This window comes from Alnus glutinosa, chromosome 10, assembly GCF_958979055.1.
Source record: "Alnus glutinosa chromosome 10, dhAlnGlut1.1, whole genome shotgun sequence".
Lineage (NCBI taxonomy): Eukaryota > Viridiplantae > Streptophyta > Magnoliopsida > Fagales > Betulaceae > Alnus > Alnus glutinosa.
Genome location: NC_084895.1, coordinates 20,272,912 through 20,298,675, shown reverse-complemented (window position 1 = coordinate 20,298,675; position 25,764 = coordinate 20,272,912). Strand labels below are relative to the sequence as shown.

At 35.7% G+C, this 25,764-nt stretch overlaps 2 protein-coding genes and 1 non-coding gene across 4 annotated transcripts; 2 read left to right on the top strand and 1 right to left on the bottom strand.

Moving 5' to 3' along the window:
• The first annotated feature begins 9,340 nt into the window (after positions 1-9,340).
• LOC133880613 (UPF0481 protein At3g47200-like) lies at positions 9,341-11,394 on the top strand. Of its 2 annotated transcripts, none has more exons than XM_062319598.1 (2): positions 9,341-9,424; positions 9,954-11,394. In XM_062319598.1, the coding sequence occupies exon 2, from the start codon at positions 9,955-9,957 to the stop codon at positions 11,308-11,310; it is 1,356 nt and encodes a 451-aa protein (XP_062175582.1). In that variant the 5' UTR covers positions 9,341-9,424; position 9,954; the 3' UTR covers positions 11,311-11,394. The 2 variants fall into 2 exon arrangements, with proteins under 2 accessions (XP_062175582.1, XP_062175581.1); XM_062319597.1 differs by having other exon boundaries at positions 9,342-9,424; positions 9,950-11,394.
• A 7,248-nt stretch (positions 11,395-18,642) lies between these two features.
• LOC133880789 (small nucleolar RNA Z247) lies at positions 18,643-18,781 on the bottom strand. The gene has a single exon (XR_009902407.1). It is a non-coding gene; the product is annotated as a small nucleolar RNA Z247 (small nucleolar RNA).
• A 444-nt stretch (positions 18,782-19,225) lies between these two features.
• On the top strand, positions 19,226-21,783 carry LOC133879166 (UPF0481 protein At3g47200-like). Its single transcript, XM_062317703.1, has 3 exons — positions 19,226-19,362; positions 20,470-21,007; positions 21,085-21,783. The coding sequence occupies exons 1-3, from the start codon at positions 19,226-19,228 to the stop codon at positions 21,781-21,783; spliced, it is 1,374 nt and encodes a 457-aa protein (XP_062173687.1).
• Positions 21,784-25,764: the final 3,981 nt, after the last annotated feature.

Sequence of the window (25,764 nt, the reverse complement as noted above, 5' to 3'; positions counted from 1 at the left end):
CCGAAGCACCTAGAATGTCATGAGCATAAAAACAATCGCATTGCTAAATACTTGTAACATGGTCCCAACAACTACTAGAGCTGCAATATAAGTCTACCATACTATTACACAACCATGCTCAAACCGCCTAGATGCCTCAAACAAGTTTTTTTTAAAAGATATAAGTAAATACATTAAACAAATCAAAAGTTTATATGTCTATAGAATAAGAAATACGCTTTAAATGACAAAACAGTCTTAACAGTATCGTCACTTACTATATCAAGATAATGTATGTGACGGCGGTCGCTCATGCGATTCATCATTTGAGGTCGAGGGCACGACACCTACATTAGTGATTCGGATAAAATATACGTTACACAACTATATATATAGGAAACTAGTAACGATTCACATAACATTTTCAACTGTATAGATTAAAAAAATTAAACTTTATTAATTAGTTAATCATGTTGGGAGCTAACCTGGTTGACTGGCTATTGAAGGTTTCACCCTCACGACATTAGGTGACTTAGTGTCTTGCGTAGCCGAAGTGTTGCCCACTAGTACTGCATTGTCGAACGCAAGACTTTCGATCATCTTTTACATATTCTCTATCACTCGACTCTGTACTGCAATTTGTTCATATGTTTTTCTCCTATCTTCATCCGCTCTTCTCCTCTCTTCATCCGCTTTTCTCTTATCTTCATCCGCTCTTCTCCTATCTACCTCCAATCATTCATTCATTTTTCTCATTTCTTCCTCCCATTTTTCCATCATTTCATTCATTCGATTATTGAATGCAGCTTCTTAGGACAAGCGTGATGCTGATGATGTAGGTGAGCGAAAAGTGGGTCTAATCGGTAGTGGCCCAAGCCCCATTCCATGAACACAACCCGAGTATTCTGCTGTTCTCATTGCCCTTGCAAGCGCATCATCTTCGGCCCACATTATTGAACCCTGCAGATATACAGGGTTCGTTCTTGCAGTGTCATCGGCTATCAGCTCCTTAAGCTTAAGCTTGTCCTAACATATATATATATATATATATATATATATATATATATATATATATATATATATATATATATTAAATGTGTTAATTATTAAACACTTAATTGCCTCAGTAAATACTTATATTATTTCAATATATATGATAAATTCAACAAAACACAAATTAAATCACTAAGTTAAGCACGTACAATTGTCTCCGAAGCTACTTGAGTGCTAGGCGCCCCATCCCTTTTTGTGTGGGTTACTCTCCTTCAATGAGTAAAGCCCAACATATGGAGTTTTTAATTTTAAATGGCAGGTAAAGTGAAATCAAGGTTCAAACTTCATACTATTGCTTTGATACTCTAATAAATTATCACTTGTCCTCAATGTCAACTTAATAAAAGCTAATGAATTTTAATCACTAAACCAATAACCTAACCTATAACCTAACCTATAATATCAAAATATTAAACAATGTGTATCTTATTGGAATATGCCTTAACATCATGGTTACAAGCAGTGGCGGAGCTTGGACTTTAGTTTAGGGGGTCAAGAATTTTTTTTAAGAAAAATTATAAATGAAAAAAAAAAAAACTAAAATTGAACAAAAATTAATTAAAATATTAAAATTAAATATAACTAACGAAATAAATAAATACTTCAACAAAATTTAATTATTATTTAAAACATATAAATGTAATATATAATTTATTGCGCCACTCTTCAATTTGGTCTCTATCATTAGAATGATAATTAGATATTTTTTTTTCTTAAGCAATGATTTACGACCGACAAATATGTTAAATTTATCTCAACACGAGTTCATTTAAAATTTGATTAGAGCTCAATAAAATCATTATTATTCTCCACAATCTCAGCTAACTACAATTATAAATTTTTATATAATTAAAATATGTAACAAAAACTATTATAACTACAATAAGTGGTTTTTTTTTTTTTTTATTTTTATTTTTATTTTTATTTTTTTTTTTAATGGGTTAAAAAGCTTAAGTGATTTGGATTCGTTGGCCCCTTAAATAGATCAACATGGTACATATATATATATTAAGTTGGTTTGGTGACTTTCAAACCAAATCAAGTCTCATGCCACAGGTCCGAATAGACAAAAAAAAAAAAAAAAAAACAAAAAAGTCTCAGGTCCACAACTTAATACAAAGAAGAAGAAAGAATAGAAAAAAAAAAAAAACAAAAAAGATAGTCTGACGCTAACGTTGAAAAACAAAGGCCCACAACAGTGACAACACGTTATAGAACAAAGGAATAAACAATGGGAGTTAAACGATCAACTAACTGTCTAACAACAAAACTTATTGAAACGATGCGTTTTAAAGAAATAATAAAGGTCATCTTCTTCCCTCGTCTAACCTGACAGCCTGAAAACTGAAACTGGGCCAAAAAAAATCAAGACTTCGCCGCTTCAGTTGTTTGCCTATGAGCTAAGGGTAATGTCTTACCGAATAGCCAATTCCTCACGTCTTTGAGTCTTAACAGATAAATCTGCTACAACAAGGCAAAAACTGTATAAAAACCAGTAAAAGGGCACAAATCAAACACATCCCAACCATTATTTCATCTAGAAAGTGCATATAATCACATAAAGCCACCTCCTTTTTTCTGGAAAACAAATACCCACGCCACTAAAATTGAGAAAGAGGAGATGAAACTAAATGACACATTACCCGCACTACTTCTAGGCAAGACTCATAGATATGCCATCAACCCAGCAAACTACATACCAACACAGCCATGGTAGAAAGACAAACCCCAACAAAAATCACAAACCAAGCATCAGATTTAAAAATCAACAATTTTTGAGTGTTCATGTGTGCAGTGGCGGACCCAGCCTCCCAAATATGGGAGGGCCAAATTGAAAGAAAAAAAATTTGGGGGGGCAAATCTAAAAAAGTAAACAAAATTAAGGGAAAAAATTTTATTTTATTTTATTTATTTTAAAATTTTTTATATTTTTTTGAGAAAAATTCTGGGGGTTGGGGGGGCAAGGCCCCCCCTAGCCCCCATGTAGGTCCGCCATTGCATGTGTGAGAGAGACAGAGAGACAGAGAGTGTGTGTTCGTGTGAGAGAGAGAGAGAGAGAGAGAGAGAGAGAGAGGACGTACCGGTGGGGGTCTCTGTGAGAGCAAGAGACGGAGAGCGGCGGTAACGAGAGAGATCTAGATTGTAAACGAGAGAGAGTCGATTGGCTTCTATAAAAAAAAATAAAAAATAAAAATAAAACAAGAAATTTCACTGATTTCACTGATTTGGGGTCTGATGCGAGGGACAATTTCCTGTCCCACTCGCACACGTCTAAAACCCTGTCCCGCGCGCACACGTCTAAAACGATCTGTTAGAACCGTTTTTTGGAGTCGTTTTTTAGAAAACGGTTGCAGAATTCTAATAATTTATTTTTATTTTTTAATCTGCTTTTATATATATATATATATATATATATATATATATATATATATATATATATATATATATATATATATATATTAATTATAATACATTAATAATAGTATATATATATGTTAAACTAGCATATTAATAAGTTATTAATACTTGGTATATATGTAACATATATTGTATATATACTTAGTATATAATTAGTGTGTGTATATATATATATATATTATAGTTACTTAGTTATATAAAATATATTAGATAACTAGTTGCTCACATTATACATATATTATTAGTTTATGAACTCGAATAGCAATCTCAACGAGCTTGAACTTGAGCTTGAGCTCGAGCTTGCCTGAGTTTTAAACGATCGAGTCAAGCTTAAACACACATTTCATAGATTGACACTAGTTCGAGATTAAAAAATTATACTTATATACCATTAGTTTATATATATATATATATATATATATATATATATATATATATATATATAATGAACTCTAGCTAACATGATATAATAACGTGTTGTTTTCAAATTCGGGCTTGAACTTAGAAAATTTAATAACCTAACTCGAGCTTTAATTAAACTGAGCTTGCCGAATAACTCATATCGACTCGAATTGAGCATTCTCAACGAGCTTGCCTGAGTTTAAACGAGCCGAGCTTGAACACATGCATATTTCATAGATCGGCTCTAATTCGAGATCAACTATTCATTTAAGCTCAACTTATAAACGAATCAGTCTTGAAATCTTAAATCCTAAGGTTAAGGTTAGTATAAATGGAGTTCTTTTTATTTTTAGAAACGACTCCACTTTCAAAACAGCTCCAACTAGAGTCGTTTTAACAAAAAAGCTTGAATTATAGGTATTTTAACAAAAACGGTTCCAATTACAGGTGTTTTAACAAAAAATGCCTCAAGTGGAGGCATTTTAAATCGGCTCCAATTTGAGCCGTTCTAAGGAAAACAGCTCAAATTGGAGCCGCTTTCCTTAAATGGCTCAAATTTGAGCCATTTTAAGCCACTATAAATTGGCTCCGATTGGAGCCCCTTTATACAAACAGCTCTAATTGGAATCATTTTAACAAAGCAGCTCTGATTAGAGCCGTCTTCAATAAAACAGCTCCAATTTAGAGTTGCTTTCAATAAAAAGACTCCAATTTAGAGCTGTTTCTTATAAAGCAACTCCAATTGGAAGCGTTTTAAAACGTCTAAAATTGGAGCCGTTTTATTCAATGCGGCTCCAAATGGAGCCGTCTTGTTAGAACGGCTCAAATTAAATCCGTTTATCATAAAGCGACTCAAATTGAAGCCGTTTAAAAAGGGCTCCAATTTGAGACGCCTTAGAAAAATGGCTCCAATTGGAGCCGTTTTAGTTAAAGCGGCTCCAAATGGAGCCGTTTTTTTTAAGGCGCCTTAAATTGAAGCCGTTATGGTTAAAACAGCTTCAATTTGAGCCGTTTGTATAAAGCGGCTCCAATTGGAGCTATTCTAGCCCCATACCAGGAAAGAAAGAAGGAGAATCCGGAGGAAAAAAAAAAAAAAAAAGGAGGAGAAGGAAGGTATGGAGAATCTGTATTTTGAGCTAATAAAGATTTACAGTCGTTTACTAATAAAAAGGTTTTATCATCAGCAATTTTGCATCAAATCTGATGCTGATAACGTTTTTATAATAGTTTCTTCACAGTTTTTGTGCATTTTGCCTTCACCAGAAAGTTAATGCAACTTGTTGGAGAACTTTATCATATGGATCAACAGCAAAATGAATTGCCTGCCTAAAGGGGTAACTTGATTTAAAAGCCAATGCAGTTTCGAATTGGATTCATGAAACTACACTAAGCATGATGCCTAAAGTGACAAAGATTAGTGTAATTTGGTTTCAAATTCTTTTATTGTCAGATGATTAGAATAAACAGACCATAACCAAAGAATATTAGGAAGATGAAAACTGTTTTTTTTTTTTTTTAGAAAAAAGAAAACAAATATATTTTGATATGATATAAAGAAAACCTTTTTTTTTTTTTTTTTAGGAAGTATTTTGTATTTGGATTATTTGTTAACCTTTGGTTTTGAGAAGGTAAAACAAAAATTTTAACAATGGGAGCCTAGGATTCAAAAGACTGAAGCAATTTTTTTTTTTTTTGGAAAAAACAATAAATAAAGTATTAAGAAATAGAGTGTCACAAGCTATAATGTTTGCATAGCTCCATCCTTCAACAAACAAGAGATAATCAGTATCCTGTTTTTACCATTTCCTCCTTTTAGATCACCATTAATATATTGCATTTTTAATTTTAATTTTTTTTGTTACATTTAATTCATCTTTTATTTACCTGTAGCAAATTTATTTCATTCACTTTTAGAGGGTAACTGTCAGGCAGCTGACTCCTCGAGGATGCATAAATTACACTTTTGATGCTCTTCTGAAAATCGTTTAATTATATATTTTGAATTCTATTTTTGGTTCAAGAAAAATATTTTGTATCTAAATATTTAAATTTTGTATGAAATATTTGTTATTTCGCATCATTCCTTGCTATTTCCTACATATGCTGTTTATTTTATTAAACAGGAAGGTTTCATTAGTACAATCAGTTATATATGCTATTTACTTCCAAAATTTCGGCTTTGGTTGGTTCACGGAATAGAGACTCCTAGAATGAAATGAATATTTCGTAAGAATAGTCATTACTTTGTTTAGTAGGAGTCTATTCCTTATAATAGTTATTCCTATTGAAATGACTATTCCCTTCCGAAAAAGAATACTTATTCCTCTAAAAAATTAGAGGAATAGCAATTCCTAAAAGAATATATTATATTTTTTTAAAAAAACCACTCATTATTAATTTGCTATTTTCTCTCTATTTTTTTTTTTTTAAAAAAAAAAAAAAAAAAAACCAAAACCCTCATTTACAAACTTACAATGGCTAGCTGACCTACCACTGGAGTGATCGACAAGCTACATATGGAGTCAGGGTGGTCGCACCACCCTCAAAACGCCTAGTGGTGTACTTTAAAGCGTTTCAGGGGTTGTGCGACCACCCTGGAGCATTTGGGGTGGCCCAATTATCATCGGGGGTGGCCGGCCAACAAATAGTTTTCAAAAGATTTTTTTTATTTTTTTTTAACTTTTTTTTTTAAAAAAAAAATTAATAATAATGTAGAAGTTTTTTAGTAATTTTGATTGGATTCCAATTAAAGTATATAAGTTATTACCAAACTAAAGAGTAGGAATAACCATTCTATTCTACTCTCTTTTATTCGGAAACGGATTATCTCCATTTCAAATGAAATGGAGAGGAGCCGGATAATGCATTTTGAGGGGTAAAGTGGTCGTTTCCATTTTTTTGGACCACTTTACCCCTTTAAATAAACTAACCGGTTCCTCTCCATTTCATTTGAAATGGAGACGATCCTTCTCCCTTTTATTCTTGGTAATATATAACTATTTCATTTCTCAATGGAATACTCATTCCGCAAATGAATCAAACGAGACCGAATGTTGTAATTGAACCTTTAGACGCCCAATGCTTATTTTATGCAAATTAAACTAACCACCCCCTTTAATTCTCAATTTTGCCTTTTCTCCTTTGTTATTAGGGGTGAAAATGTAGTTATGATTAGTGATTATTGCATTTAATCGCTATTCGTTACCGTCTTTGGTGGATATTCTATTTTTATAACCGCAATCGCTCTACCTTAAGCGATTAGCAGTTATTTAAAGCCGTAATCGCACCGCATAACCACTTTTAAATTTGAGTATTTTTTTTTTTGGCCTATTTTTAGGTTTCGGGCTTTCATTAAACCTCATTTCTTTTAACTTGTTTTAAACAAAGTGTGTGCAAGAAACATTTCTCTACTAAATATGAGAGAGCATTTACCATAAAAATCTTTTCACATTTAGTGTCTGAATTACTAGTAGATAGGATCATCTTCATTTCAAATGAAATAGATACTATCTATTTTATGGATTAGGATCCTCTACAATTATTTGTTCAAATTTGATAAGGTGGTTGTGAGAGACCACTTATGGGATCTACCTGACGGGATAAGTGGTTGACCAACCTAATTTTTATTTGGTTAGGTGGGTACCATAAGTGGTATCTCACAATCACCTGTCTGAATTCTCTCAAATTCTGACAAATAATTGTAGATGATCCTTATCCCAGTTTTATGGTTAGGAGTTAAAGTTGATGCATTTAATAATGTATATGATTTCACATTATTTAAATTTTTAAAAGACGTGCCTAACATTGACTTCATATATACCTCATTGAAAATGATCAAAATAATTAATAAAAAGAAATCATACGGTACTAATAAATAAGCTTCAATAATTTTGGTACCACTCTCTTGATAAAAGATTTAACACCTCTAGTATTTTTCCTTCTATTTATAAGAGAATTCGAATAAATAAGTATGATAATCAAAAAAAATTGAGTTAATTACTATCTAACATCACTACAATCAATTTTATCAAAGATATAATATCTTATGTTCTCATACCATATCTAATCATTATTATATGATGAATAATTTCAATATATTGGAAATATATTCTCAAACACTTATTGCTTACAAAAGAAAGAAATTCATATCGAAGCAGATGCCAATTTATTGTCTCCTCTTTCACATTTAACGGTCGAATTCACGAGGAGTGAGAATTGAATTCCCGAGGAATCCAATTATCCAAGCTCTAAATTTCCTGGAAATTAAGTCCAGAATCTTTGCAGACATATTACATATATAAAGAGATGACGGGATTAGATCAACGTCATTCAACATGCTTTTGTTTCTCTAAAAAGAATATATATAAGATACCCTCCACCACACAGCAAGCATCAAACACACGCACAAAACTTTCTCCATTGGTCAAGAGAGAAAGAGAATAATCAGTCTAATCAGACGTGGATACCCAGAACCCTATACGACCAAGGGAAATATTCTACTTCTTAAATTTTTAAAGTGGTTTTCAAATGATGTGTCATCATCACATATTTTTCAAAATGATAAATCACATGAGATTGTGACACATCGTTTGGGAACCAAATTTTAAGAAAAAATTTGAGATGTGTAGCACTTCCCTACGACCAAATATAGGGAAAGAGCCGGTCCCTTTGAGCAACCTTAACGAGCTCTTCAAATTTTAGTTAAGAAATTTATTTTTGTTATTTTAACTATTACTTTTAACAAACTTCCTACACAAAACTCTTTAAATATTTCTCTATTTCAACTAAATATTAATTTTTTTTTTATTGATTTTAAGCAATCACTCCTAACAAATGAGGAGAGAGGAAAAGTGAAGTGAAATGAGAGAAAAATGATTAAATATTCAATAACTTATGAAATTTATGAACCAAATTTGGAGTGAAATTCTGACAAAAGTCAAAATAGAGAAATTATAAAGAATTTGTTAAAGTGAATTGTTTTGAGTTTTTCACTAAATTTTGTCCATTGTTTTACATGGACTGGCGACCTATTTGCCAAATATAGGCACAATCCAACACGATTCCCATACCATACGACAATCATTTTTTGAAAGATAAATGATAATCTATTGATCGTTGCTCTCAGTCTATATGTTATGAAATACGATCCTCATCATTTTATAGATAGTATCCATCTCAAATGAAAGGTCGGGATTTAAAATAAAAATTCAAAATAAAATGAGTTTAGGCTCTATTTATTAATATTTTTGTTTTAACAAGAGAAAAAAAAATATAAAAAATAAAAACTTTGTCAAACAGAAATTGATTTAAGCTTAATTTATAACCCTACTGACATTTCTACTAAGCTCCACGTGCAACAAATTGAAAAGGGACATTTTGGACCATAATGCAAAAGCATGATGTGCTTTGTGTGAGACTTCACAGTGACCACACCAACTATAAATATACCTTTTGTTAATTGAAGAAATTAAGAAATTAAGCGAGAGAAACCCAGAGTGTGCGTGGGAATTAAAGGGGAGGATTTCTGGAGCTCTCAAGCAATACAAGCATCTCTTGCTAGAGAAATTTGCAGGTTCCTTTAATGATATGGTTGATTTCATTCGTACTTATGTTTTAGTTTATATTCAGATCCAATTGATGACTTTAAACAAAGAAATGAAAAATTGGATCACATATATGTTGTTATCATGTGTTTGTGTGAAAGCTTGAAAAAGTAATACAATTTGTTACGTGAATGATTTCACAAACACGTAATAGGATAATTTATTAGGTTTTGTGAGAATATAAACATTTTCAGTTCGTTCGTTAAAGGGAAGCTAAATATTTTCAAACAAAAAGTTTTAAATTAATTTTCTGCATATATTTTCATAATTTCAACACACTTAAATAGACATTATTACAATCATAGAGGAGGAAATAGAAATAAGTATTTGATTTGATTACCATCGATTACAATCAATTCTCTCAAAAGTATCAAATCATAACATATATTCTGACATAAGAAAAATATCCTACCATATTATATATTCTAATATTAATTTTTGTTCTGCGTAGAATTTTATTTTCATAACAAATTTTTATTGTGATTATGGTATAGTTAGGATGGAAAACATGGCCGGCTCTGCAGCTAGTGAATCCAACGGAAACGAAGCAAAATGCAAGGAGTCAATCATTGACATTCCACTAATTGAAGAACCTGCACGGTGGCCTGAGTGCTGCATCTACAGGGTTCCCAACAAAATTCGTAAGGTAAAGGAAGAAGCCTACACTCCTAAGTTAGTTTCAATTGGCCCATTTCATCATGATCTAGAAGAATTGAGGAGCATGAAAAAGCATAAACATATATATTTTAGGGAATTCTGTTTGCGGACTAGGAAGAGCCAGAAGGATCTTGCAAGCATCATTGAAGAAAAAGAAGAAGAAATTCGCCATTACTATTCAGAGACCTTTGAACAGCTCGACAGAAAAAAGTTTGTGGAAATAATTCTATTGGATGCTATCTTTATCATTGAGCTCTTCCTGAGGAATTTTGAACGGAAAAAACATGATTATATATTAAGTAACGCATGGCTGGAATCGCACATAAAGCAAGACTTGATATTACTGGAGAATCAACTGCCGTTTAAGTTTATCAAAAAGTTGTATAAGTCTGCCCTCAATGGAGAAGAAGTTACTCCCTTTCTTGAGCTTGCTTGCCAGTTCTTCTTCTTGGGTAAGCACCGAATACCCATTGACGAGAAAGTAAAACATTTTACTGATTTGCACAGAACGTTTTACTATCCTACGAACCCAAAACCTACTTTGGAAAACCGTAAAGATCATCTAAGATATACAGCCACAAAGCTTCACGAGGCAGGATTGGGATTCAAAGGAGTCGATACCGATTTTAGTAAGAGTTCCTTACTTGACATAGATTTCGCTAAGGATAAGCGCTTGGAGCGCTATCCATGCTTCAATCTCTCATGGATCTTCTCTTGCTTACCATGCTTGAAATCCCTTCGTTGCTCTGAGAGTGCGCAATGTATCTTGAAAGTCCCACGAATTGTGATAAACGACCAAACAGAAGCTCTTTTCCGAAACCTCATGGCCCTGGAGCAATGTCATTATCCATCCAACACATACATCTGCAATTATGTTGTGTTATTGGATTATCTTATCACCACTAAAGAAGATGTGCGTTTGCTAGTTGAAAAAAAGGTGATTATCAACAGGCGTGGAAGCAGCAAAGCAGTGACTACACTGATCAATACACTTTGCCATCAGATTGTTGAAGGTGAATCCCGTTACCACGATCTCCATCAACGGCTCAATGACCACTGTGTTAACTCATGGAACCGTCTCCTGGCAACCTTGACAAGTGTGTATTTCCGTGATTTTTGGAGAGGCACTGGAACTCTTGTTGGACTCTTTCTCGTCGCTATCGCTTTCTGGAACTTCCTGAGGCCTTTTGTCATGTGATTTAGTGTTTCTTGTATTGCATCTGAACTTTGTAACCCTTTTTAGCTTGTGATATGCTCTAGTCTTAATTGGTTTTACCAAATATTTTCATTTGCATGTTTCTCACCAATTAGAATTCCATGCTATGTTATTAGCACTATATCCTAATATCATTCTCTTTTTGTCTTGTCTGTTAGACTATTATTTAAATGACTACATTCATATAATTTATTTATTTATTTATTAAACTTAAGTTTTTGAAATAAATGGTAATTTAACATGATATGAGACTAAAGGTCTTGACTTTAAACATTATCTCCGTAATTCTTAGAGTGTTTGTTTTAGCAATTTTATGCCACGAAATCAATGTTAATTTGATGTGCACGGGACAACGCTTCTTTGGGCCTTCAAGAGCCAAAAAGGGGGTAAGCGAGAAAGAAGATTTGCGACCAAATATACAAGAGGCCCATCGATCTACTATAGCAGCGGTTGCGCGCGGGGCAACAAGTGTTGGAGGCGGCATGTGAGCGCCATACAAGGATTTGGGATGGTGGAGTGGGTGGAGAGAAAGCCGGTGGAGACCAAGGTATGGCATGTGGGTGGAGGAGGATGACAGAAAGTAGTGGATCTAGGCTCCAAAATAGGCATGGCAAGGCCCTCCTCCTCCGGAGCACTCACGAGGGAGAGAAAAGAGGCTCCTATTTGGGGAGTAGAGAAACTCTCACTCAGAGGAGAGGGGGGAGCTTCTCTCTCTAGACAACTTGAGAGAGAAGCAATTTTGACCCATCAAAGTTTTGATTGCTTAGGTACAGATTTTATGTGGGTTTCGTTGTTGGTAAATATATGAGCACTAATATACATTTCGGAATAATATTTCATTAAACTTATACCATGAAAATTGAGATATGTATCTAACACCGACAGCCAGCATACAAAACTGCATTCAAAGTGGCTTTAACATATATGACTGATCTTCCTTTCTCTTTTTTCTTTTTCTTTTTTTTTTCTGGAAGAAAAAGAGAAAGCACACAGGAAATATTTCACTCATATATGATTGTTCATCAAGGACAAAGAGATCACAGGATACTTCATCTAGTCAGAGAGAAGCAAAGACAGTTCTTAATAAGAGACAACATAGTCTGCTAGTTTCTCCAAGCAAAGAAATAGAAAAGAGTAAGCATCGGTGTGTTTTTACACATGCATGATAACAGTTTTATCTCTAAAATTAGATTTGTTTTCATAATGACATTCAAAGAAAGACAGCCAGAACAAGCCAAAATCATTCTCATAAATTCAATTTCAGAGCCTGCAAAATAACAATGATCTTCCAATTTATGCATATGAAAAAAAAAAAAAAAAAAAGGTTAAATACCTTGGTTCCCTATGCTTCATGTCGTATCACAAATGATATTTCGTTTATAGCTAAAGATGAAAAAAGGAACTTCATTCCAATTTCTGTCAAAAAATTAAAGAAAGCCTACGTCAACATCTTTAAAAAATCAACATGTGTCATATGCCTAACAAAAAAATTAAAAACTCAAAAATAATAAAAACTTGAAAAAAAAAAAAATTGAAAAAAAAAAGGGTTGGCTCGAGCCACCCCGATGACCAGTTTGAGGGTGGTTCGGCAAAATGAGGGTGGGTGAAACCACTCCCAAGAGCCTGACCACCCCCATTTGGCGTAGGGGTGGCTGAGCCATGGCCATGGAGAGGCCGAACCACCCCCACAAGGCCCTAAAGAGAGAGAGAAAAAAAAAAAAAACATTTTGCTCTTTAGCGACCCCCAAACTATCCATGGGGTAGCTTAGCCGGCCTCCTTTCTCTTTTTTCTGTTTTTCTGAAATTAATTTTTTAATTTTTTTAGTTTTTAATTATTTTATGACTATTTTATTTTTAATTAGGTATAGGACATTATCAATTTTTTTAAGTATATTGGTGTGGACTTCCGTCAATTTTTAAACGGAAGTACATTTTTTATCTTTAGCAATAAACGAAGTATCATTTATAATACGTAATCAAGTATAAAGGACAAAAAATAGAGTCTTTAAACCATGTAGGTAGTGCAAAAAGATATTTAAAAAACCCACGTAGGTAGTAAAAAAAATAACTTAATTCTTTTCATGTACTTGCACGAATCCCAAGTCCACTTCAAAATTTTCATAAACTTTTTTTATTGCAAGAATTTTATTATCAAAGACCTTTTTTATATCATATTTTTAGACAAAATCACTTTTTTTTTTTTGGGGGGGGGGAGGGGGGGGGGGGGGGGGTTGGGGGAGGGGATAGCTTGGATTTGAGCTTAAAAGATCCATGTAATTTCTATTGTTCCAGGTAAATTTTGTTTTTAAATTTTTGCAAGGGTCAAGCTAGCCAACCCATATAAAATTATATTTTTTTGAGAGCTTGAGTGGACCATGAGAGCATCATATCCCCTTCTCCGTCAAGATACCCCATGATCCCCCCATGATTAAGCCCCTAATTTATCCTCAGTAATTTTGCATCAAATGTGATGCTGATAACACTTTTATAATAGTTTCCCATATGGACGAACAGTATGCAGCTACTGCTACTATGGATCACATAAATATTATTACTATTGAATTAATGCACATTTTTTATTACTGCTGAACACACAGTTCTTGTTACTGGTGGATGTAGATTTCTCTAATGAGTCGGGCTAAATGGGGTACTTTATACTCGATTTCAGACGAATGGACAACAACCGAAAAAGTGCTCAAGAAGACAAGCTTTCATTGGCTCAGGTTAAACGACTAATAGAATAAAGTTCATAGGAATTTGATTCATGAACTTAGTTTGAATTGGGTCGAATTTATGCTCGTTCCATGTGGTCTCACATGTTCAATAATAAATTTATCCATTTCTTTGATGAAAATGGACAAAAGATTGGCAGAAAATAGAAACAAAACATTTCTCTTTTCAAAGTACTAGCAGGAGACTCTTTAAACTCCATTCAATTCTTTAAATGTAGAAAAAACTTCCAAAAATTCAGAGGATGCTCCTTCCTGCCATAGAAGGAGGAAAATGTAAAACAGTTAAAAGAGAAGAAATGAAATGAGTAAAAAAAAAAATTGAAAAATGTGAAATATAATATTTATAGTATAAGGAAAATTAAGAGAAGCTATTGTGGAGTGTATCATAAATTTAAAGAAAATGTAAGGAAAATTGTTATGAGTGCTCTTTTGAGTAATTTTGGTACTGCATTTTAATCTTCTCAAAGTTGATATGATTTTTGAAGTCATAATAAATTCAAAATTTAATAGGGATTTGTCTCAAATCCAATAGTAATTTTAAAAGCCATATTTTGGAATGATCAAAAGATAATCCCTAACATTATTCGTGCTCTTTTAGTAGCCATTCGGACAGTATAACGACAGAAAATATAGTTTGAATTTGTATTGTATTTTCTTAATCATTTACATTGTGTTGATGCACATATATATACATGACATGAGTATTCTAATTACAGGAATAATTCCACAAATCATGGGTGATATTATTGATATGCCTTGTGTGGTCTTGTCTGTTTCCTTGTAGAGAAGATTGTGGACGTTAAGGCTTGACAGCTTTGTCCATTTCCTTCTGTGCATGATTCCAGGTTGTGCATGCATTTATTTGAGAGAGCTTTCCTTGTGTGGTTGATTGCATGAGCTGGAGAATTATACTGAGCGGAAGTATTGTGCTGTGAATCCGGGATTGATATGCTCTGATGCTGAATATCTGTAACAGTCTTAATAGGCCCCCTCAATTGAAGCGGAAGTTCAATGATGCTGAGATTGTCACGTAGATTAGTAAAGCGGGTGGATATGAGTGGTTTAGTAAAAATGTCGGCCTTTTGATCTTTTGTAGAGATGAACCGGACCTCCAAAGCTTTAGACGCCACCTTGTCACGTACAAAATGGAAATCGATTTCGATGTGTTTGGTCCGAGCGTGGAACATGGGATTAGCCGTGAGATAGGTGGCTCCAAGGTTGTCACACCAAAGGGTGGGTGATTTGGGAAGGAATACACCAAGTTCTCGAAGAAGGGATTGGAGCCATTGTAGTTCAGCAGTAGTGTTTGCAAGTGATCTGTATTCGGCCTCTGTGCTAGACCTTGAAACTGTGGCCTGTTTGCGGGAGCCCCATGAGATGAGATTGGAGCCTAGGAAGATGCAGAAACCTCCAGTTGAGCGCCTGTCGTCAGGGCATCCTGCCCAATCGGCGTCAGAGTATGCATGGAGGTGAGCAGGGGAGTTGCGTCTGAGGAGTAAGCCATAGAAGAGAGTTTGCTTGAGGTAGCGCAGTATGCGTTTAACAGCTGTCCAATGTGGTATGGTTGGACGTTGAAGGAATTGGCACACTTTGTTTACTGCAAAGGACACATCTGGCCGTGTAAGTGATAGATATTGTAAGGAGCCGACAATGCTGCGGTAGAGGGAGGGATCATGGAATGCTTCACCATCAAACCGAGATAATGACTTAGAAGAAGACATTGGGGAAGTCACTGGCTTAGCAGATAGCATGTTGGATTTCTTGAGTAAATCCAGGATGTATTTTCGTTGAGATAGGAAGATGCCGCGGGGGTCGTGCAGGACTTCAACACCCAGGAAATAGTTGATGGAGCCAAGGTCTTTGATTGGAAAATCACATTGCAGCTTGGAAATGAGGCCCTCAATTAGAGTGACAGAAGGGCTGGTTACCAAGATGTCATCCACATAAATTAGGATGAAAATTGTGGATGCACCGTTGCCATGGATGAAGAGTGATGTATCAGCTTTTGAACCATGAAAGCCCAACTCAATGAGTCGATTGCTGAGGCGGGAGAACCAGGCCCTGGGGGCCTGTTTTAGGCCATACAGTGACTTCCGGAGATGACAGACATGGTCCGGGAAGGAAGGGTGAATGAACCCAGGAGGCTGCATCATGTAGACAGATTCCTGCAAAAAACCATGTAAAAATGCATTTGTTACATCTAATTGTTTTATGGACCAATTGGCTGAAACTGCAATGGAGAGGACAGTCCGAATTGTGGTAGGTTTGACTACTGGACTGAAAGTGTCACCATAATCGATCCCCGGTTGCTGTTGAAACCCCTTGGCGACAAGCCGGGCTTTGTAACGTTCGATGGAGCCATCGGATTTTCGCTTCAGTTTGTATATCCATTTGCAACCGACAAGGTTCATGTGGGGTTGTCGAGGAACAAGTGTCCATGTCCCATTTTGGAGGAGGGCATTGATTTCAGTAGTCATGGCGGTTCTCCATTCTGGTAACTTGTTTGCAGCTGTGAAGGAAGTGGGTTCATCATCTGGTGTATCCATTTCTGTAAGTAGAGCTTTTGGTGGATATGGAACTGTGCCATCTGTAAATTGACGTGGCTTGTGAATATTTGTTTTGGATCGTGTCTGCATGGAGTGAGTGCCTGTTGGCTGTTGCACTATGGTCGTGCTGGGGACATCTGCCACAGGAGGAGCCACGTGTTGATCAATGGGACAGGGAACTTCCTGAGGTGGAGGAGAAGGTGACGGGTGGGAGTTTTGGTTGGATTCGGGTAGTGGGGAACAGGGTACATGTGGGGAAAAAGAGTGATGGGAGGGATGCATGGGAGGGGTTGTGTGTGTCAAGTGCGGTGAGGTGGTAAGTGGCAGGAGAGAAGGTAGTGGAAGAGGTTGATGTGAGGGAGATGCTGGGGATACAGGGGGTACCTTGAAGGGGAACTGAGTTTCGTCGAAAACAACATTCCGTGATATGTAGATTCGGCCAGTTGGGAGATGAAGGCAACGGTACCCTTTGTGTTGGAAGCTATAGCCAAGAAAGACACAGAGGTGAGATCGAAAATCAAGTTTGTGTTTATTGTAGGGTCGGAGATGTGGCCAGCACGCACACCCGAAGACTTTCAAGAAGTTGTAATCGGGTGGTTTATTGAAGAGGAGTTGAAATGGTGAGATGTGTCGAGTGACAGGAGATGGTAGTCTGTTGATGAGAAAGGATGCGGTTAGGAAAGCTTCTTCCCAGTAAGTAAGGGGCATGGATGCGGCTGCGAGTAGGGAAAGGCCGGTTTCAACTAAGTGGCGATGCTTACGTTCCACGGATCCTTGCTGTTGGTGAGTATGGGGACAGGAGAGTCGATGAGAGATGCCTTGTCTAGAAAGAATGGGATTAAGGGCCCGGAATTCTCCTCCCCAGTCAGATTGGACAGCTTTGATTTTGCGATCAAAGAGATTTTCAACATGCTTTTGGAACTGGATAAATATGGAAGTAACAGCAGATTTGGTAGCAATTGGAAATAACCATACAAACTTGCTAAAATCATCAATAAAGGACACATAGTATCGGTTTCCATTATTTGAAGGGAAAGGGGATGGACCCCATACATCAGTGAAGATGAGTTCCAAAGGGAACTTAGACAAAGAAGGAGACAAATGAAAAGGTAGAGCATGGCTTTTGCCCATGCAACATGCAGGGCAAATAGCCATATTTTTATTCTGAAAAAGAGCAAGGTTGTGAGCTCGAACAACTTGACTAACAATTCGGAGTGATGGATGACCGAGCCTGCAATGCCATCGGTCCAAGGGAGCACGTTCACCCAAGAAAGCTAAGCGAGGAGGAGGTGGGCTTGTGGGGAACGTGTAGAGGCCGTCCTTAGTCCTGCCTCGAAGGAGGGTAGTTCCTGTGAGTCGATCCTTAATACAAAAGAAGAAGGGGTGAAACTCAAAATAAACGTTGTTATCACGAGTGAACTGAGAAACAGACAGAAGATTTTTCTTGATCCGTGGAACATGAAGGAGATTTTTCAAGATAAAAGAGATATTATGGTAAGTTAATTTGGTGGTACCAGTGTGGCTGATCGGGAGTCCCTGTCCATTGCCAACATGGAGTTGGTCTGATCCTGTGTAGTTATCCGCCTGCATGTTGAGATTGGCTATATCTGCAGTAACATGGTTTGTGGCACCAGTGTCTGGATACCAGTCATAATCACTGGTGGGAGGACATGCTGAAGTATTGAAGGCCTGCATGTTAGGAGCATTCTCATATTGAAATGAATGGTCAAACCTGTGATAGCATTGGAGGGCAGTATGCCCTGTTTTGTTGCAGACTTGGCAAATTTTGCGGGGAGAGTGGTTGCTGGATGAAGGAGAGGAATGAGATCCTCTAGGACGACCAAAACGGCCACGGCTCTGTTGAGCACGGTTGGGATTATTGTGGCCTTTGTGAAATGGTGCACCACGGGTAGATCCAGTGGATTGAGAGTGGGCACGGTTGGATCCCTTGTTCTTGGGAGATGATGGTCTTGCAGTTGCAACATTAGCAGATGGAAAAACATTTTCAGCAGTCGTGGAATTGTGCTCCAAGCGCATTTCATGAGTGAGGAGGTGAGCATATAGTTCTTCAAGGGACATTGGGTCCACTCGGGTGGTCACAGAGGTGACAAAGGGATCAAATTCAGATCCCAAGCCTGCAAGGAGAAATGAAATCAACTCAAAATCGTTGAGTTGTTGACCTGCTGCAGCAAGAGTGTCTGCCAGAGACTTGAACTTCTGAAAATAGTCTGTCACAGAGGAGCCTCCTTTTTTGAGTGTGGCTAGTTGAAAATGAACCTGCATAATTCTGGCTCGAGAGTGTGAGGAGTATAGGCGTTCAAGTGCATTCCATACTTCAGAGGAGGTGGAATAGCCCATGATTTGGGAGATGAGGTTTTCGGATATGGTGGACACAATGGTGCTGAGGACCATTTGATCTTGTTGAAGCCAAGTGAGGAAGTCTGGATTGGCAATGGTGGCAGGGGAGTCAGCTGATGGGTTGGGGTTTGGAATTGTTTGTGGGGGTGGTTGGATGGTGCCAGTAACAAAACCATAGGCATTTTGGCCTTTGAGGTATGTAACCATTTGCCATTGCCAGGAGAGATAATTATCACGGGTAAGTTGAGCTGTTACCCTGTGATGAAGGTTATTGAAGAGGGAAGCGGGGGAGAAGCTGAGGTTGTTGCGTGGAGTTGGTGCATTGGTGGCATTGGTGGAGTTGGTAGGGGAAGTTTCGGTGGCCATGGCTTAGCAGGATCGAAAAAGAAAAGACTTGAGTCCTTAGAAAGGCTCTGATACCATATAACGACAGAAAATATAGTTTGAATTTGTATTGTATTTTCTTAATCATTTACATTGTGTTGATGCACATATATATACATGACATGAGTATTCTAATTACAGGAATAATTCCACAAATCATGGGTGATATTATTGATATGCCTTGTGTGGTCTTGTCTGTTTCCTTGTAGAGAAGATTGTGGACGTTAAGGCTTGACAGCTTTGTCCATTTCCTTCTGTGCATGATTCCAGGTTGTGCATGCATTTATTTGAGAGAGCTTTCCTTGTGTGGTTGATTGCATGAGCTGGAGAATTATACTGAGCGGAAGTATTGTGCTGTGAATCCGGGATTGATATGCTCTGATGCTGAATATCTGTAACAGTCTTAATAGACAGTACATATGAGAAAACCTTTGCCATAAAAGCGTTCTGACATTTGCTATCTGAATTACTTTTGAAAGCAAAATTGTTAGAATCTCAACAGTTAAAATCAAAGCACTACAAAAAAAAGAAAAAGAAAACAACCATAACAAAAAGACAGAAAGCAACAATCAAAATTCAAAAGATTATTTATCTTTCCAAAAACGATGGTCGAATAGTATGGTAGAACCATTTGTGCCTATACAATATACATGGTGTTTGGGGTATCACGTCTGATTATTCTCTCTCTCTAGATCTCTTGACCAGTTGAGAAAGCTGCGTGCGTGTGTTTGACGATTGCTGTGTGGTGGGGGGTATCTTATTCTTTCCAGAAACAAATATATATGCACATATTATGAGTAAGAAATTAAGCGAGAGAAACCCAGAGGGTGGGAATTGAAGAGGAGGAATTCTGGAGCTCTCGAGCAATACAAGCATTTGTTGCTAGAGGAATTTGCAGGTTCATTTAATGAATATAGTTGATATTATTCATACACTGAATTTCTAAATTTACAAATTTATGTTCAAGTTCATACTCAGATATCCAATTGATGACTTTTAGATCACTTGGTATCCTGTGTTTGAGTGAAAAGTAATACATTTTTGCTGTGATTATGTCATGTAGTTGGGATGGAAAACATGGAGTGGTCTGCAGCCGGTGAACCCACCGTAAATGAAGCAAGATGCGAGGAGCTAGTCATTGACATGACACAAATCCATGAACCTGCAATGAGGCCTGAGTGTTGCATCTACAGGGTTCCCAACAAACTTCGGCAAGTAAATAAAGAAGCCTACACTCCTAAGTTAGTTTCAATCGGCCCATTTCATCACGATCTAGAAGAATTGAAGGGCATGGAAAAGCAAAAACTGAAATATTTTAAGGCATTCTATAAACGGACTGGGAAGAATCAGAAGGATCTTGCAAGCATCATTGAAAAAAAAGAAGAAAAAATCCGTCATTACTATTCAGAGACCTTTGAACAGCTCAACAGAAAAAAGTTTGTGGAAATAATTCTACTGGATGCTATCTTTATCATTGAGCTCTTCCTGAGGAATTTTGAAAGGAAAGAAAATGATTATATATTAAGTAACGCATGGCTAGAATCGTACATAAAGCAGGACTTGATATTACTGGAGAATCAGCTTCCCTTCAAGTTTCTCCGAAAGTTATATAGGTTTGCCTTCAATGGAGAAGAAGTTACTCCATTTCTTGAGTTGCCCGTCAGTTCTTCTTCTCCAATAAGCACCGAATATGCATGACCATGGAAACGAAAGTAAAACATTTCACTGATTTGCAGAGAATGTTCTTCTCTCCTACCAACCCAAAACTTGATTCCAAACTTGCCAAACCTCTTAGATATACAGCCACAAAGCTATACGCGATGGGATTGGAATTTGAAGCATTAGTTGAGCCAGATTTCTCAAAGATATCCTTACTTGACATAGATTTCGCTAAGGATAAGTGCTTGGAGCGCTATCCGTGCTTCAATCTCTCATGGCTCTTCTCTTGCTTACCATGCTTGAAATCCCTTCGTTGCTCTAAGAGTGCGCAATGCATCTTGAAAGTCCCACAACTTGTGATAAACGACCAAACAGAAGCTCTTTTCCGAAACATCATGGCCCTGAAGCAGTGTCATTATCCATCCAATAAATACATCTGCAATTATGTTGTATTATTGGATTATCTTATCACCACTAAAGAAGATGTATGTTTGCTAGTTGAAAAAAATGTGATTATCAACAGGCGTGGTAGCAGCAAAGCAGTGACTACACTAATCAACACACTTTGCCATCAGATTGTTGAAGGTGAATCCCATTACCACGATCTCCATCAACAGCTCAATGAGCACTGTGATAACTTATGGAATCGTCTCCTGGCAACATTGACAAGTGTGTATTTCCGAGATTTTTGGAGAGGCACTGCAACTTTTGTTGGATTTTTTGTCCTCGCTATCACTTTCGAGAACTTCCTTAAGCCTTTTGTCATGAAGATTTGAAACATATGTGATTTAGTGTTGCTTGGATTGGATTTGAGCTTTGTAATCCTTTATTAGCACTATATCCTAATATCATTCTTTCTGATTTGTGTGTTAGACTATTAATTAAATGTCTAAATTCATATAATTTTTTTTTTTTTTTTCAATTTAAAATTTTGAAATAAGTGGTGATTTAACATAATATCATAATAAAGTCTTGACTTTAAACCTTGTCTTCGTAATTTTTAATGTTTGGTTTAACAATTTTATGTCATAAAATCAATGTTAATTTGCCCCACAAAAACAAAACAAACTAGAATCTAGCTCAAGCTCAAACTTAGTTTATTTTTATTGAGCTGAGTTCGACGATGTTCCTAAAGCTCAATTTGAAACTCAAGGCTAAGTATATTTCCTTGAGTCGATCTTGAAGAATTAATTCTTGACTTGAGTACAACCCTAGTCGAAAGGATAGAAGGTCGTGACAGTAAACAAGGAGGGGAAGGGAAAGGGGGGAGCTTCTCTCTCTAGACAACTTGAGAAACTCTCACTCAGAGGAGAGGGGGGAGCTTCTCTCTCTAGACAACTTGAGAGAGAAGCAATTTTGACCCATCAAAGTTTTGATTGCTTAGGTACAGATTTTATGTGGGTTTCGTTGTTGGTAAATATATGAGCACTAATATACATTTCGGAATAATATTTCATTAAACTTATACCATGAAAATTGAGATATGTATCTAACACCGACAGCCAGCGTACAAAACTGCATTCAAAGTGGCTTTAACATATATGGCTGATCTTCCTTTCTCTTTTTTCTTTTTTTTCTGCCAGAAAAAGAGAAAGCACACAGGAAATATTTCACTCATATATGATTGTTCATCAAGGACAAAGAGATCACAGGATACTTCATCTAGTCAGAGAGAAGCAAAGACAGTTCTTAGTAAGAGAAAACATAGTCTGCTAGTTTCTCCAAGCAAAGAAATAGAAAAGAGTAAGCATCGTTGTGTTTTTACACATGCATGATAACATTTTTATCTCTAAAATTAGATTTGTTTTCATAATGACATTCAAAGAAAGACAGCCAGAACAAGCCAAAATCATTCTCATAAATTCAATTTCAGAGCCTGCAAAATAACAATGATCTTCCAATTTATGCATATGAAAAAAAAAAAATAGGGTTAAATACCTTGGTTCCCTATGCTTCATGTCGTATCACAAATGATATTTCGTTTATAGCTAAAGATGAAAAAAGAAACTTCATTCCAATTTCTGTAAAAAAAATTAAAGAAAGCCTACGTCAACATCTTTAAAAAATCAGCATGTGTCATATGCCTAACAAAAATTAAAAAACTCAAAAAAAATAAAAACTTGAAAAAAAAAAGTTTGAAAAAAAAAAGGTTGGCTCGAGCCACTCCAATGACCAGTTTGAGGGTGGTTCGGCAAAATAAAAGTGGTTGAAACCACTCCCAAGAGCCCGACCACCCCCATTTGGCGTAGGGGTGGCTTCGGCCACCTCCGACCGACTGGTATAGGGGTGGCTGAGCCATGGCCATGGGGAGGCAAAACCACCCCCACAAGGCCCTAAAGAGAGAGAGAGAAAAAAAAAAAAAAAAAAAAAAAAAAAAAAAAAAAAAAAAAAAACACTTTGCTCTTTAGCCACCCCCAAACTATCCATGGGGTAGCTTAGCTGGCCTCCTTTCTTTTTTTTCTTTTTTTTTTCTGAAATTAATTTTTTAATATTTTTAGTTTTTAATTATTTTATGACTATTTTATTTTTAATTAGGTATAGGATACTATCATTTTTTTTTTTAAGTATGTTGATATGGACTTCCGTCAATTCTTAAATAGAAGTACCATCTTTATCTTTACTAATAAACGAAATATCATTTATGATACGTAATCAAGTATAAAGGACAAAAAATAGTCTTTAAACTACGTAGGCAGTGCAAAAATATATTTAAAAATAAAATATATATATATATATATAAACTTATTCTTTTCATGTACTTGCACGAATCCCAAGTCCACTTCAAAATTTTCATAAACTTTTTTTAATGCAAGAATTTTATTATCAAAGAGCTTTTTTATATAATATTTTTAGACAAAATCACTTTTTTTTTTTTTTGGAGGGCGGGGGGAGGGGATAGCTTGGATTTGAGCTTAAAAGATCCATGTAATTTCTATTGTTCCAGGTAAATTTTGTTTTTAAATTTTTGCAAGGGTCAAGCTAGCCAACCCATATAAAATTATATTTTTTTGAGAGCTTGAGTGGACCATGAGAGCATCATATCCCCTTCTCCCTCAAGATACCCCATGATTAAGCCCCTAATTTATCCTCAGTAATTTTGCATCAAATGTGATGCTGATAACACTTTTATAAAAGTTTCCCATATGGACGAACAGTGTGCATCTACTGCTACTATGGATCACATAATTATTATTACTATTGAATTAATCCACTTTTTTTTTTTTTTTTATTACTGCTGAACACACAGTTCTTGTTACTGCTGGACGCAGATTTCTCTAATGAGTTGGAACGGCCGAAACTTCCATCGCAACAATTTCATTGGCTCAACTTAGACAACCGAATCTAACGAGTTTAAATGAGTTTAAACAAATAGAATAAAGTTTATAGGAATTTGATTTATGAACCTAGTTTGAATTGGGTCGAATTTATGTTTGTTCCACGTGGTCTCACATGTTCAATAATGGATTTGTCCATTTCTTTGATGGAGATGGACAAGAAATTGACAAAAAAATAGAAACAAAACATTTTTCTTTTCAGAAGTACTAGCTGGAGACTCTTTAAACTCCATTCAATTCTTTAAATGTAGAAAAAACTTTAAAAAACTTAGAGGATGCTCCTTCCTGCTACAGAAGGAGGAAAATGTAAAAGAGTAAAAAGGGAAGAAATGAAATGAGTAAAAAAAAAATTTGAAAAAAGTGAAATATAATATTTATAGTATAAGGAAAATTAAGATAAACTATTATGGAGTGTACCTTAAATTTAAAAAAAAATGTAAGGAAAATTGTTAGGAGTGCCCTTTTGAGTAATGTTGGGACTGCATTTTAATCCTCTCAAAGTTGATATGATTTCTAAAATCATAATTAATTCAAAATTCAATAGTGATCTATCCTAAATTCATTTGTGATTTTAAAAGCCATATTTTGAGATGATCAAAAAGACAATTTCTAACATTACTCGTGCTCTTTTAGTAGCCATTCAGACAGTAAATATGAGAAAACCTTTACCATAAAAACGTTCTCACATTTGCTGTCTGAATTACTAATAATGTTGAAAGCAAAATTGTTAGAATCTCAACGGTTCAAATCAAAGCACTAAAAAAAAAAAAACTCACATTTGCTGTCTGAATTACTAATAATGTTGAAAGCAAAATTGTTAGAATCTCAACGGTTCAAATCAAAGCACTAAAAAAAAAAAAAAAACCACAACTATAACAAAAAGACAGAAAGCAACAATCAAAAGATTATTTATCTTTCCAAAAACGATGGTCGCATGGTATGGTATGGTAAAACAAGTACACCAACAATATACAATTATACATGGTGTTTTGGGTGTCGCATCTTATTGTTCTCTCTCACTTTCTTGACCAGTTGAGAAAGTTGCGTGCGTGTGTTTGACGCTTGCTGTGTGGTGGAGGGTATCTTATTCTTTCCAGAAACAAAAAGCATATATATATATATATATACACGCACAAATTATGAGCAAGAAATTAAGCGAGAGAAACCCAGAGGGTGGGAATTGAAGAGGAGGAATTCTGGAGCTCTCAAGCAATACAAGCATTTGTTGCTAGAGGAATTTGCAGGTTCCTTTAATGATATAGTTGATATTATTCCTAAACTGAATTTCTAAATTTACAAATTTATGTTTAAGTTCATACTCAGATATCCAATTGATGACTTTTAGATCACTTGGTATCCTGTGTTTGAGTGAAAACTAATAAATTTTTGTTGTGAGTATGTAATGTAGTTGGGATGGAAAAC